This window comes from Bison bison, unplaced genomic scaffold, assembly GCF_000754665.1.
Source record: "Bison bison bison isolate TAMUID 2011002044 unplaced genomic scaffold, Bison_UMD1.0 scf7180017864037, whole genome shotgun sequence".
In the NCBI taxonomy this organism is placed as follows: Eukaryota; Metazoa; Chordata; class Mammalia; order Artiodactyla; family Bovidae; genus Bison; species Bison bison.
In genome coordinates, this window is record NW_011494609.1 from 9,258,948 (window position 1) to 9,272,844 (window position 13,897).

At 50.2% G+C, this 13,897-nt stretch overlaps 1 protein-coding gene across 1 annotated transcript in view; it reads left to right on the top strand.

Annotated features, from left to right (window-relative positions):
* The first annotated feature begins 108 nt into the window (after positions 1-108).
* Positions 109-13,897, top strand: part of PRDM15 (PR domain containing 15) — a 53,016-nt gene continuing 39,227 nt past the window's right edge. Inside the window, 4 exon segments of the mRNA XM_010834938.1 lie at positions 109-316; positions 837-930; positions 2,322-2,475; positions 4,710-4,962. Coding sequence (XP_010833240.1) covers positions 280-316; positions 837-930; positions 2,322-2,475; positions 4,710-4,962 — 538 coding nt within the window. The 5' untranslated portion in view covers positions 109-279.

The window sequence follows — 13,897 nt, forward strand, 5'->3', positions numbered from 1 at the left end:
TAACTGAAGGAGAAGGGCGCGGCAGCTCACTCCAGTGTTCTTGCCTGGAGAATCCCATGGACAGAGGAGCCTGGTGGGTACAGTCCACAGGGTCACAAAAAGCTGGACACGACCGAAGTGACTCAGCACGCATGCATATATGTAACTGAATCACTTCGCCGTGTATTAGAAATTAACACCACTTTGTAAATCAAGTTTACTCAATAAATTAAAAAAAAAAAATGCCTTGGGCCCAAAGCTGCTCACTAATGTGGCACTGTGTCCTGGCAGGTGGCGGCGATGGCTGAGGACGGGAATGAAGAGATCATGTTCATCTGTAAGTGTTGCAGGGCCCGTGGCCCACCTTCACCAGCAGGCAGAGTCACGTGCACGTCTGGTCTTTGTGTAGAGAAAAGCTGTCTCCTTTTAGATGGGATTTTCCCTGTTACTAAGAACCACAGTGTATGACATGAAATGTGCTACCGGGTCTGATTTTAAAAGAATCTTCTTTCCCAGAACTCCCGGCAAAGGGCACTGGGACAAGGGTAGCAGCAGACTCAGAAAGGTAATCCCGGGTTTTAGAAGGGTTTCCGACATGTTCGATTTATGAGAAACGCGTTACGTTGGTGAGTTTTCGTTGACTGAGACGCTGTCCTGCGTCCCCATAGAGCTGACTCGGTCAGCCTTGCCGCGTGCCGTGGAGCTGGGTTTTTCTCCTGGGGGCTCGTGTCCTGTGTTGCTCTCTTTTTGCACTTGTGGGGAGCGCTGTGGGTCACCCCCGGGCTGCGGGATGCTCTGTGGGCGTCTCCCTCCCCTTTTGATGCCCCCTCCCCTGATGCCAGGATGTCTGTTTTCAGGGTGTGAGGACTGCAGCCAGTACCACGACTCTGAATGTCCTGAGCTGGGCCCGGTGGTCATGGTCAAAGACTCCTTCGTGTTAAGCAGGGCCAGGTGAGTGACCCCTCCAGCTGTCTTTACCATCCTGCCTGTCAAACAGGGTTGTCTGTTTGTCACCTGTGGCGAGAGCCTGGCCACCTTGGTGTCTACACAAAAGGAGGAGACAGCAAATAAGGAGGAGAGGGATCGTCCTCTTGTTCGAAGCCACCATCCACTGCAAGCTGTTTACCTGCCCCGGGGATGAGCCTGGGCATGTCAAGGAAGAGGCTTCCTGGTCAATATCTTTTATCTAGTTCCTGGTTCAGCTGGGGCGCTGAGTTGGTTTATACACCAAGTGACCACGGCTGAGGTTGTAGGTCTGCTCCTTCAGTCTCCCCTATGGTTCGAACCCAGGCTTGCTGTCTGACACATGCCTGGCTGGGGGCTGGAGCTGTGGGCAGTGAGTACAGGTGGCTAGGCAAAGGGGGAGTAGCTGCTGGACGAGCACCTAGATCTGGTGCAGGGGCTCTGTGGCTCTGCCAGTCCACGTTTCCCTGGGGTTGGGGGACCGTGTCCCCTGTGGGGCCCCCAGGTTGCAGCCCTGTTGCCATGTGGTAGCTGTTTGGACCTGGACGAGACGTGCCCCTCTATGCATCCTGGTTGTCTCATCTGTAAAGAGGAGAGGGTGGCCCCTCAGACGTGGCTGTCATCACGACATCTGCTTTAGGAATGGGCTGGCACTCAGGCTGTCATCTTATCACTGCTGTTCCTAGAAGCCTCCCAACTAGTTTGACTGTGACTTACCTGTGCAGAGCAGAGAGATTCCTATTTTGGCCCAGACCACAGATCTGACCAGCTCTTCCAGACCCTTCAGTGGTTGCCCATTGCCCACAAAGCTCCAGTGGGAGCCATCGGTCCTTCCCGGATGGGTTCCTCATCTCAACTGGCCTCCTGCTGCTCCTGTGAGGGGTCCATACCCCACCCCAGACGTGGGTCAGGCGTGCCCTGGTCTTGGCTCACGCTAGGTCCTTGCCGACACACCTCCCTTCCTCTCCCACCAGGATACACATGTCCTCTCCTTAACATTGTCTGAATTGACTTAGAAAGGCCACATTCGTGATGAACCTCGCCCAGCGCAGCCTCGCGGGAAACCCTCTTCTGGTCTTGTCATTCCCGTGGTCCTTTCCACCTGGCACCTCTTGTGGTCTCTCTCTGGTCCTCCCTCCCTCTCTATGGGCCCACTTAGGGGGGGTGTGTGTGTGTGTGTATGCATGCATGTGAGCATTGGCTCTGTCTCCTGGGTGGGGAGTATAAACACATCTTCAAGTCATTGCCTCTCCATCAGCTGCTCTGGGGCCAGTGGGAGCAGCCTTCTCCATCGTCCTAACCCTCTGTCCCTGGTGAGGGTGACACCCTGGCCAGTGGGCACTGGAGGCCGAGACTCTCTTGCTTTGTTTCATCTCTAGGTCATCCCTTCCCTCCAACCTGGAGATCAGACGCCTGGAAGACGGAGCTGAGGGGGTGTTTGCCGTGACCCAGCTCGTCAAGCGCACGCAGTTCGGCCCCTTTGAGTCGCGACGCGTCGCCAAATGGGAGAAGGAGTCCGCGTTTCCACTGAAGGTACACGCTGGGCTGGTGGGGGCTGTGGCACCCGTGTTTGTGACCTTCCTTGCGTGCAGGTGTGTGAGAGCGATGCTCACTGAAGAGTTCAGTGATTTACAAACATCATAGAGACAGCTCTAGGTGTTGTAGTTCTGCTGAATTTCCAAGACAGTGTTTCTTTTTCTTTTTTTTTTTTTAGTTTATTTTTATATCACAAGAGCATGAGTTAAGTTAGTATTTTGCAAAACTCATAAGAGTATATTTAAAACATAGGCAAGAATGGACAGCCCCCCTACCACCCCAGTGCAGGCTGTAGGAGGGGCTTTCTGTGGAATTTGCAGAACCGCGTGGGGATTTCACACCTGTGTGGAGTTTGCAAGGCTCTTTTGAAAGGAAGGTGTTTTGTGTTGATGAGAGACCAGTGCAAAATTTGGCAACTCTGAAAAGCACATCAGACAGGGAGATGATGGCTTCTGTGTGACACTGAGAAAAAGGAAATGGAAGAAAATCACAGGGAGGACTTGATCACTTAAAGTGAGACCCCCAGAGGTGCCGCGAGGCTGGGGTTGTGAGTATGGGTCACAGCTCTGGCCCCATGCCCAGAGGGCTCAGCCGCAGCCAGCCTTCAGAAACACCCATGAAATAAACTGAGAGGAACAGGCGCTGGTCGGGCAGCAGTGAGCCCCAGAGGCGAGCTTTCCTGGAGACCCTTAGCAGAGACCCAAGTGTTTTGTGACAGAGATGATCCAGCTGACCGTGGGGACTCGACAGTCCTCAGAGAACTGAGTTTACAAGGGAGATTTCAGCATGGCAGAGAGAAAGGAAAGGGACTTGATTTGTTTACAAAGAAAGGAAAGAAAGAAAGGCTGTTTTATGTGCAGGAGTGATGTCAAGAGACCCGGGGCTGATGGGAGTAATCGCTGTGGGCCCGTGGTTGGCCAAGGCCTCTTTGAAAAAGCCCTTTGTGCCTGTTTTGGTTTCTTTCAGTGACTCAAGATTCCGAAGGTCTGTGTCTGGTGTTGAGTTGTTCCAGCACAGGCTCAGTGTTGGGTACCTGGGTGCTGGGGGCACCTTTATGCCCACAGGAGGAGGCTAAGGCCAACTGGGAGCAGCCCCTGTACCAACTAGGAGGCATTAGGCACCTGGTAGCCCCCTCCACCCCCTCCCCTTCTCAGAGGGGGTTCTCCAGCTCTTAGCAGTGGGGTGCCCCTACAGGAAAAGGCAGGAGAAGAAGGGAGATTTCTTTCTATAATGAGGAAACAACAATTGCATCAGCAAATAGGGGACTGGAGCCCCCATTCCATGTGGTTACTTTGAACTTCAAAATATTCAGGCTTCTCCCCCTCGTCCCTGCCTGCATTCCATCCATAAAGTGATGGTGCTGCTTTTTAGATGAGGGCACAGCTTGTAAAGATCAAGGAATGGGACTTCCATGGCCCAGTGGTTAAGACTCCGCACTTCCACTGAAGGGTGCACAGGTCCACTCCCTGGTCTGGGAACTAAGATCCCGCATGCCGCCTGGAATGGTCAACAAGTCAATAAATAAATGAATAAATAATTCAAATTTGTAAAAAGGGATTGAGAAACTTTGCCAAAGTCATTGAACATAGTTGCAACAGAACTGGGAAAAGAACTCAGGTATCCTGATACACCCGGCCCAGGTATAGAGTTCAGGTGTTCCCCTGACACCCTGGGCCAGGAGTAGAACTCGGGTGTCTTCATGCCCACTTGAAAACTGATTAGAGCTGAGTGTCCAGGTCCTACACCTGGACCACAGGTAGACCTGAGGTGTCCTCATTCCCAACAGGACCATGCGTAGCACTCAGGGCTCCTGAGAACTCCTGACCTGGGAGTAGAGCTCAGGCTTCCTCGTGCATCCTGGAACAGGAGCAGAGCACACGTGACCAGGTACCCGCCTGGACCACAGGTGGAGATGAGGCACCCCAGTTCCCACCTAAGAACTCAGGCCTCCCCCTGACACCTGACCTTTAGTTGTGCCTCCTGCTTCCCTGTTGCCTGTGACCAGTCTGACCTGTTTCGGGGGTCCTCCTCTGCCCGCCCATCAGTGTGGACACCTATCAGTGTAGAACAGGTCCGTGCAGTGCCCTGATGTGGCAGTGTCTAGACTGGTCACTCAGTAGCCCCTTGCGTGCGCACATGCACACACACACACGTGTGTGCACGCTAATACACACACTGGTGGATAACCAGCCCCCACCCGGCCCTGCGGTGGTCTGCGCTCCCCCCGCCAGGTGTTCCAGAAGGATGGGCACCCCGTGTGCTTCGACACCTCCAACGAGGACGACTGCAACTGGATGATGCTGGTGCGGCCGGCAGCGGAGCCAGGTCACCAGAACCTGACAGCCTTCCAGCACGGCAGCGATGTCTACTTCACCACCTCCAGGGACATCCCCCCGGGCACCGAGCTGCGTGTGTGGTACGCAGCCTTCTACGCCAAGAGGATGGACAAGCCCATGCTGAGGCAGGCCTGCCCCGGGCTCCAGGGTATGTGGTGGCCCCTGCCCCCAGCCTGCCCGCTGTCCTGCTGCCCCTGCCTCGCACAGCAACCTGATGTTAGTGAGAGGCGTCCAGCTGGGCAGGCCTGCGGGGGTGGGGAATGCAGATGGGTTAGTTGGTGTGCATGTTGATTGCCTGGCCTGAGAGGCTGTTAGAAGAGCTCGCCCAAGGCCAGGCTTGCTGGCCTCAGCTCCATTCCCAGCTCGGTCCTCTGGCTTCCCACATCACTCACCTGCCCATCCTCTGGGGTCAGGTTATGGTCCCAGGGTTTGGGCAGAGGGAATGGAGCACAGGGAGGTTAAGAAACCTGCCTTGAGTCACAGAGCAGAGAGTGAAGGAATCAGGATTTGAACCCGGATTCTGGCTCCAGCAGCCTTCTCCTAGAGGTTGGGGTGTGCATATGTGTGTGTGTGTGGGGGGTGGGTCAGAGAAAGACCTAGTGGACACCTGTGATTCACCTGCATCGTATGGAGAAGCAAATCAGATGAGGGCTTGCCACCCCGAACTGGGGCGTCTGACCTTGTAAGGGGCGGGTGGACTTAAGGCTTTTCCACCCCCATTGTAGGTCCTTTGGGTGCATGTCCTTCCCACCTGACCTTGTGAATGGCTTACATGTGGGGCTGTGACCTGGGTGAATGGGATTTCACACACCCCACCTGGGACTGCCGGGGGTGGACACGCTTGTGGCTGCCTCTAAGATGAATTCCTCTTGGGGAGAAGCAGACGCTGACTTTCCTCCTGACCCCAAACCACAGGATTCTGACAAGGAAATGATCTCTTTTGTTTTGAGCACTGTGGGTTACAGATGGCTTGGTAGGGCAAGAGGGGTAACAAGTTTGGGGGGCTCTGGGCTGTCCCATGACCCCTACATCGTAGCTGAGGTTTGGGAGCCACTCCAGGTGGGCTTGCCCAGCAGTATCAAGGAGGGAGGGGTCCATGAAGTGGCCCGCACGGTTTCTCAGAGCACTGCAGACCAGGGCTTAAATGAGAGAAATGTCCTGTCTCACAGTCTGGAAGCCTGAAGTCCAGGATCCAGGTGTGGGTAGGGCTGGTTCCTCCGGCCCTGTTCCAGCTCTGGTGTTGCTGATGGCCCTTGGCGATCCTTGGCTGGTCGCTGCATCACCTCGTCCCTGCCGGGATCTCTCCCTGGGTCTCTGGGTCCTTTTCCTATGAGGACACCAGTCACTGGATTTAGGACCACCCAAATCTAGTCTCACCTGCCTTGCCTTGGTTACTTCTTCAAAACCCCTACCCAGAGCCTCTGGGTAGACGTGAATTTCCAGGGCGTTCCTTCAGTGAGTACAGGCTGGGTGCAGGTGGTGGTGTGCTGAGCTTCTGGGGATTCCCCAGGAAAGACAGACGGCTGCACATGGGGCCTGATGGCAGCAGAGGGTTTACATCTTCACAGGGGTGTTTGCAGAGGGACACTGGCCTTGAGGGGCCTTTCTTTATTTTGATAGGAAAGGAGACAGAAGGAATTTGGAGAGACCCTTGGTTTTTTACCAGACTGCTCCTAGACCCACCCTCTGGATTTGCTAAAACTGGGTACCTTGCCCTACCCCCCAGAGGCACCCGCAGTGGGTGGGATGAAGCCAGCTCCCCAACTGCTTCCAGGGTCACCAGCATCTTACTGACCTGGTTTCCTTATGTCCTGGATTCCGTATTCCATGTGACCAGCCTAGACTGCACGTCAGGGTTCGGTTGTTAGGGTCTGACGTTATCGGTTGTGTATGGCACATGCCTCATGACTTTCAAGGTCAAAGCCAGCATAGAGGTTACTCCCCATATTGGAGTTTCTTCTTCATGGATCACAGCCTTGTCAGTGCAAAGGAGCATGTGTAACTCATTGGAGCTATGAGCCATGCTGTGCAGGGCCACCCAAGACGGATGGGTTATAGTGAAGAGTTCTGACAAAAACGTGGTCCACTGGAGGAGGGAATGGCAAACCACTCCAGTATTCTTGGCACGAGAACCCTATGAACAGTATGAAAAGGCGAAAGGATATGACACTGGAAGATGAGACCCCAGGTCGGAAGGTGTCCAGTATGGTACTGGGGAACAGTGGAGGGCAATTACTAAAAGCTCCAGAAAGAATGAAGCGGCTAGGCCAAGTGGAAACAATTCTCAGTTGTGGATATGTCTCATGGTGAAAGTAAAGTCCAATGCTGTAAAATACAATGTTTCATAGGAACCTGGAATGTTAGATCCATGGATAAAGGTAAATTAGATGTGGTCAAACAGGAGATGGCAAGAGTAATCACTGACATCTTTGGAATCAGTAAACTGAAATGGATGGGAATGGGTGAATTTAATTCAGATGACCATTATATATATCTACTGCTCTGGGCAACAGTCTCTTAGAAGAAGTGGACTAGCCCTCATAATCAACAAGAGTCTGAAATGCAGTACTTGGGTGTAGTTTCAAAAACTACAGAATGATCTCTGTTCATTTCCATGGCAAACCATTCAATATCACAGTAATCCAAGTCTATGCCCCAACCACTAATGCTGAAGAAGCTGAACGGTTCTATGGAGACCTACAACATCTTCTAGAACTAACACCAAAAAAAAGATACTTTTTTTATCATAGAGGATTGGAATACCAAAGTAGGAAGTCATGAGATACCTGGAGCACAGGCAAGTTTGGCCTTGGAGTATAAAATGAAGCAGGGCAAAGGCTAACAGAGTTTTGCCAAGAGAACACACTGGTCATAGCAAACACCCTTTTCCAACAACACAAGAGACAATTCTAAACATAGACAACACCAAATGGTCAATGCCAAAATCAGATTGATTATGTTCTTTGCAGCCAAAGATGGAGAAGCTTTATACACTCAGCAAAACAAGGCCAGGAGCTGACTGTGGCTCAGATCATGAGCTCCTTGCTGCACAATTCAGGTTGAAAGTGAAGAAAGTAGGGAAAACCACTAGACCTTTCAGATATGACCTAAATTAAATCTCTCATGATTATACAGTAGAAGTGACAAATGGATTCAAGGGATTAGATCTAGGAGATGGAGTGCCAGTGCTAGTGAAGAACTGTGGACAGAGGTTTGTAACATTGTATAGGAGGCAGTGACCAAAACCATCCCCAAGAAAAAGAAATGCAAGAAGGGCCAAGGGGTTGTCTGAAGAGGCTTTATAAGTAGCTGAGAAAAGAGAAGCAAAAAGCAAGGGAGAAAGGGAAAGATACACCCAACTGAATGCAGAGTTCCAGAGAATAGCAAGGAGAGGTAAGAAGGCCTTCTTAAATGAACAGTGCAAAGAAGTAGTAGAAAATAATAGAATGGGACAGACTAGAGATTTCTTTAAGAAAATTGGAGAGATCAAGGGAATAGTTCATGCAAAGATGGGAACCATAAAGGACGGAAATACTAAGGACCTTACAGAAGCAGAAGAGATTAAGAAGAGGTGGCAAAAACACACTCAAGAACTGTACAAAAAAGGTCTTAATGACCCAGATAACCATGAGGGTATGGTCACTTACCTAGAGCCAGACATACTGAGTGTGAAGTCAAGTGGGCTTTAGGATGCATGACTACAAACAAAGCTAGTGTGGGTAATGGAATTCCAGCTGAGCTATTTCAAATCCTAAAAGATGATGCTGTGAAAGTGCTGCACTCAATATGCCAGCAAATTTGGGAAACTCAGCAGTGGCTACAGAACTGGAAGAGGTCAGTTTTCATTCCAATCCCAAAGAAGGGTGGTGCCAAAGAATGTTCTAACTACCACACAATTGCACTAATTTCACACACTAGCAAATAATGGTCAAATTCCTTCAAGCTAAGCTTCAGCAGTACATGAACCAAGAACTTCCAGATGTATAAGCTGGATTTAGAAAAGGCAGAGGAATGAGAGATCAAATTGCCAACATATGCTGGATCATAGAAAAAGCAAAGGAATTCCAGAAAAGCATCTGCTTCTGCTTCATTGACTGTGCTCAAGCCTTTGACAATGTGGATCACAGTAAACTGGAAAATTCCTCAAGAGATGGGAATACCAGACCACCTTACCTGTCTCCTGAGAAATCTGTATGCAGGTCAATAAGCAGCAGTTAGAACCAGCCATGGAACAACAAATTGGTTCAAAATTGGGAAACAATTGTGACAAGGCTGTATATTGTCACCCTGCTTATTTCACTTCTGTGCAGAATGCATCATGTGCAATGCTGGGCTGGATGAAGCACAAGCTGAAATCAAGATTGCTGGGAGAAATATCAACAACCATAGATATGCAGATGATACCACTCTAATGGCAGAAAGTGAAGAGGAACTAAAGAGCCTCTTGGTGAAGGTGAAAAGGGAGAATGAAAAAGCTGGCTTAAAATTCAACATTTGAAAGACTTAAGATCATGACATTTGGACCCATCACTTCCTGGCAAATAGAAAGGGGAAATGTGGAAGCAGTGAGAGATTTTATATTTTGGGGCTCTAAAATCACTGCAGATGGTGATTGCAGCCATGAAATTAAAAGGTGCTTGCTCCTTGGAAGAAAGCTATGGCAAACCTAGACAGCGTATTAATAAGCAGAGACATCACTTTGCTGACGAAGGTCTGTATGGTCAAAGCTATGGGATTTCCAGTCTGGATGTGAGAGTTGAACCATAAAGAAGACTGAGTGCCAAAGAACTGATGCTTTAAAATTGTGCTGCTGGAGAAGACTCTTGAGAGTCCTTTGGACTGCAGGGAGATCAAATCAGTCATCCTAAAGGAAATCAGCCCTGTGTATTCATTGGAAGGAGTGATGCTGAAGCTGAAGCCCCAGTACTTTGACCACTTGATGTGAAGAGTCAACTCATTGGAAAAAATGCTGATACTGGAAAAGATTGAGGGCAAAAGGAGAAGAGGGCAGCAGAGGATGAGATGGTTAGGTAGTATCACTGACTCAATGGACATGAATTTAAGCAAATTCCAGGAGATAGTCTGCAAAGAGTCAGACCCAACTTGGCAACTGAAGAACAACAATCAGAGTGACAGTTGTCCTGTTGGCTTTTTTTTTTTTTTTTTTTTCTGTAGCTGCTGCTGTTGCTGCTAAGTCACTTCAGTCATGTCCGACTCTGTGCGACCCCGTAGACAGCAGCCCACCAGGCTCCCCTGTCCCTGGGATTCTCCAGGCAAGAATACTGGAGTGGGTTGCCATTTCCTTCTCCAATGCATGAAAGTGAAAAGTGAAAGGGAAGTCACTCAGTCATGTCCGACTCTTAGCGACCCCACGGACTACAGCCTACCAGGCTCTTCTGTCCATGGGATTTTCCAGGCAAGAGTACTGGAGTGGGGTGCCATTGCCTTCTTCTGTAGGAGAGCTCCTTAATCTGGGGCTGAGTTTGATAGAACAGATCTTAATGAAATCACCTTGGAACCGTGTCATCCAGCACATCTGCCTTTCCACCCTGTCCTGACTGCTCTCGTTCAGGAACACCAGGGTAGTCATGACTCCACCTCTGGGCTTCTAAGAACATTGGGCACTGTTAATAATTATACAGGTATTACGCCAGTTTGCAGTTTGCCAGAATAGACATTTAAATACAGAAGTATTTTTCCTTCCACCTGAAGGAGCAGTGACACACACTTCTTTCAAAACTTAATCTATAAATTTTTTTTCCCTGGTATTGGATTTACTTTCCTAATCACATGTTTTCATTGAATGTCCATGAAGGTTAATTTCTCTTCTTTACACACATCTGGGCCCATTGGCCGATGAAGTAGGCAGCCCAGGAAGCCTCGTGGTCTCAGCCAGCAGGCGTGTAGGATTTAGAGTCAGCTGTCAGCGTCAGATTTTCAAAATCACTTTCCTAGTGAAAGAGGTGAGCTGTAAATACATTTCCTAACACTTGAGGAACTTCTTGATTATGTATAACAGCACCATCTTAATGACTCTTGGGATTTTTGCTTGGCATTTTCTAGCAGTTTTTACAAATCAACACAGTGGGCATATAGTTTTCAAACAATAAAATAGTGATTTTAGTGGGCGGTATCAGAGTTTGAACAAAGGTCCACAGTTGCGGGACCTCCATTGCAGTCAAGATAGAGAATGGTCTGGGGCTTCCCCGGCGGTCCAGCGGGTAAGCTTCCTTGCTTCCGACGCAGGGGGCCTGGGTTCCATCCCTGGTCAGGAAACTAGATCCCCCATACTACAACTGAGAGTTTGCAGGCCACAACTAAAGATCCCGCATGCCGCAACTGAGACCTGGCACAGCCAAAGAAATTAAAAAACAAACATTCAAACTTATTGTTTTAAAAAAGATATGGAATGTTCTCATCACCCCAGAAGGTTCCCTCGTATGACTCTGTACCCCGTCCCCTGGTGACCAGTATCCATCCCCTGTCCTTGTACTTACGCCGTTTCTCTTCCATTGTTTACGCAGCCATGCGTTTCTGCAAGGCTGAGGTCCTGCCTCGCGTGCTGGCACACCGCGTGCTCGGTCTTCGTCACTTGTTTTGGTGACTGTCTGCTGGGAGCCTTCCGTGTCATCGCTGCCTCTCCCCCACAGCGTCGTTTCATTTTGCATAGACGTGTCTGTCTTGTTGGACGTGCGTGATTGTGATCAGCAGTTGCCTCCTGATCGTTGGCTAATATTTTTTTTTCTCATAATTTTTACCTTTAAAGATAGTTTTTGTGAAATAGAACACTGCCCTCAGTGAGAGGACAGCAGTCATGACTGGTTCTTCTAGTTGGTCCTGTCAGCCCCGCTTCCGCTTCCGGACATCAGCTAAAGAAAAAGGTTTCCTGCCCCAGGTCAGGTCAGCGTGAATTCCACCCCTGGGCGGGGACCTCGTGGTGCGGTGACCACAACTCATTTGGGTTAGAAGGAACTGCCCGCTCACCCCTCCTCAGCCTCCTTCTCTGAAACTCTCCTGTGCAAGAGTACTCTGCCCTCTTTAGACCGTGTGTGTTGGGGAAGGTGAGTGAGATACGGGATTTTGGTTTCAATTGTGACCACCTTTTCCTGATGCTCTTCCACGGATTCCACAGAGAGCAGGCGCAGGCGAGAGCAGAGGCTGAGCCAGAGGGCACCTCCCGAGAACATGCCCTGCTTCTGTGCTGCTCACTGTCTGCTCTTTCTGTTCTAGTTTTGGTATAACCGAAAATTTCACATCCACTTATATTTCTAATCTCTTGTTATCTGACGAAGACTCAGAAAATGCATGCAAATAGTCTCCATTTTTCCTTCCATCTTTTGCAGCCTTATTGCTGGTTTTTGATACAGAAAGAGGTGTGCTTTTTCCTAGTAACTGAAGGCATGCGCAAGTCACAGCCCTGGAGGGTCTTGCTTTGTGGGTGGCCCCAGCGTGTTTTGATGGGTGTTGTGATGGGTCCTGAGTGTCAACACAAGCTACACACAGACAGGAGTGGAGGTGGTGGTGAGAGCTGGTGGCCTCTGTCCAGCCCTGACAGGCTGCCATGTGGGGTTTAGAGAAATCAGTCTCCTGGGCCAGGATATCATGAACATACATTTGCTTCGAACGTCCCTGTTAGAGAATCCAAGCTCATACTGCTCACTGCACAGTCAATCGAGAGACAGTTGTTGGGGCAGGAATAGCCACTTTATTTGGAAAGACAGCAGGTTCTAGAAGATAGTGGACCAGTGTCCCAAAGAACCATCTTCTCTGAGTTAGAATTCAGGCCTCTTTTGTACTAAAAGGGGAGGGAATGAAGGCAAGCGTTTCCTGGTTCCAGTCAGCCTCCAGAGGGGATGTGTTAATTTCTTCCTTCCTGCAGCCATTCACAGGTGAGCCTGGTCAGGGTGTTTCCTGTGAGCTAAACAAAGGTATTTCAGCTTAATGTTCATTAAGCTGCCTCTCAAACCCTGAGAGGCAGGGTTCCCAGGGATGGGCCATAATGTGTAATTTAAGCTTACAGGCAACATCCCTTTAGTGACTAACTTGTGGGTGCTCATGTGCTAAGTCGCTTTAGTCGTGTCTGACTCTGTGCAACCCAGTGGACTGCAGTCCCCAGGCTCCTCTGTCCCTGGGATTTTCCAGGCAAGAATACTAGAGTGGGTTGCCATTTCCTACTCCAGGGTATCTTCCCTCCCCCGGATCGGACCCATGTCTCTTCACGTCTCCTGCATTGCAGGCGGATTCTTGACTACTAGTTCCACCTGTAATAGAAAACAAAGGTTCTTCTCTATTACATTCCTAACTCTGAGGACTCACAAGAGCATCAGTTTTTTTTTTTTAAAAGAGTCTACGCAGCCAGGATCCCCCTCTGTGTTCCATGGGCCCTGGTCGTCTTCCTCCGACCCAGACTCCGGTGAAGGTACCAGGAGGGGTAGGGGCACTGCCCTGCAGAAGCACCGGCCCCGGGGGGGCTCAGGTCAGCCGCTCAGTCGTGTCCGACTCTCTGCGACCCCATAGACGGCAGCCCACCAGGCTCCCCTGTCCCTGGGATTCTCCAGGCAAGAATACTGGAGTGGGTTGCCATTTCCTTCTCCAATGCATGAAAGTGAAAAGTGAAAGGGAAGTCGCTCAGTCGTGTCCGACTCTCTGCGACCCCATGAATCGCAGCACGCCAGGCCTCCCTGTCCATCACCAACTCCCAGAGTTCACTGAGACTCACATCCATCGAGTCAGTGATGCCATCCAGCCGTCTCATCCTCTGTCGTCCCCTTCTCCTCTTGCCCCCAATCCCTCCCAGCATCAGAGTCTTTTCCAGTGAGTCAACTCTTCGCATGAGGTGGCCAAAGTACTGGAGTTTCAGCTTTAGCATCATTCCTTCCAAAGAAATCCCAGGGCTGATCTCCTTCAGAATGGACTGGTTGGATCTCCTTGCAGTCCAAGGGACTCTCAAGAGTCTTCTCCAACACCACGGTTCAAAAGCATCAATTCTTCGGCGCTCAGCCTTCTTCACAGTCCAACTCTCACATCCATACATGACCACAGGAAAAACCATAGCCTTGACTAGACGAACCTTTGTTGGCAAA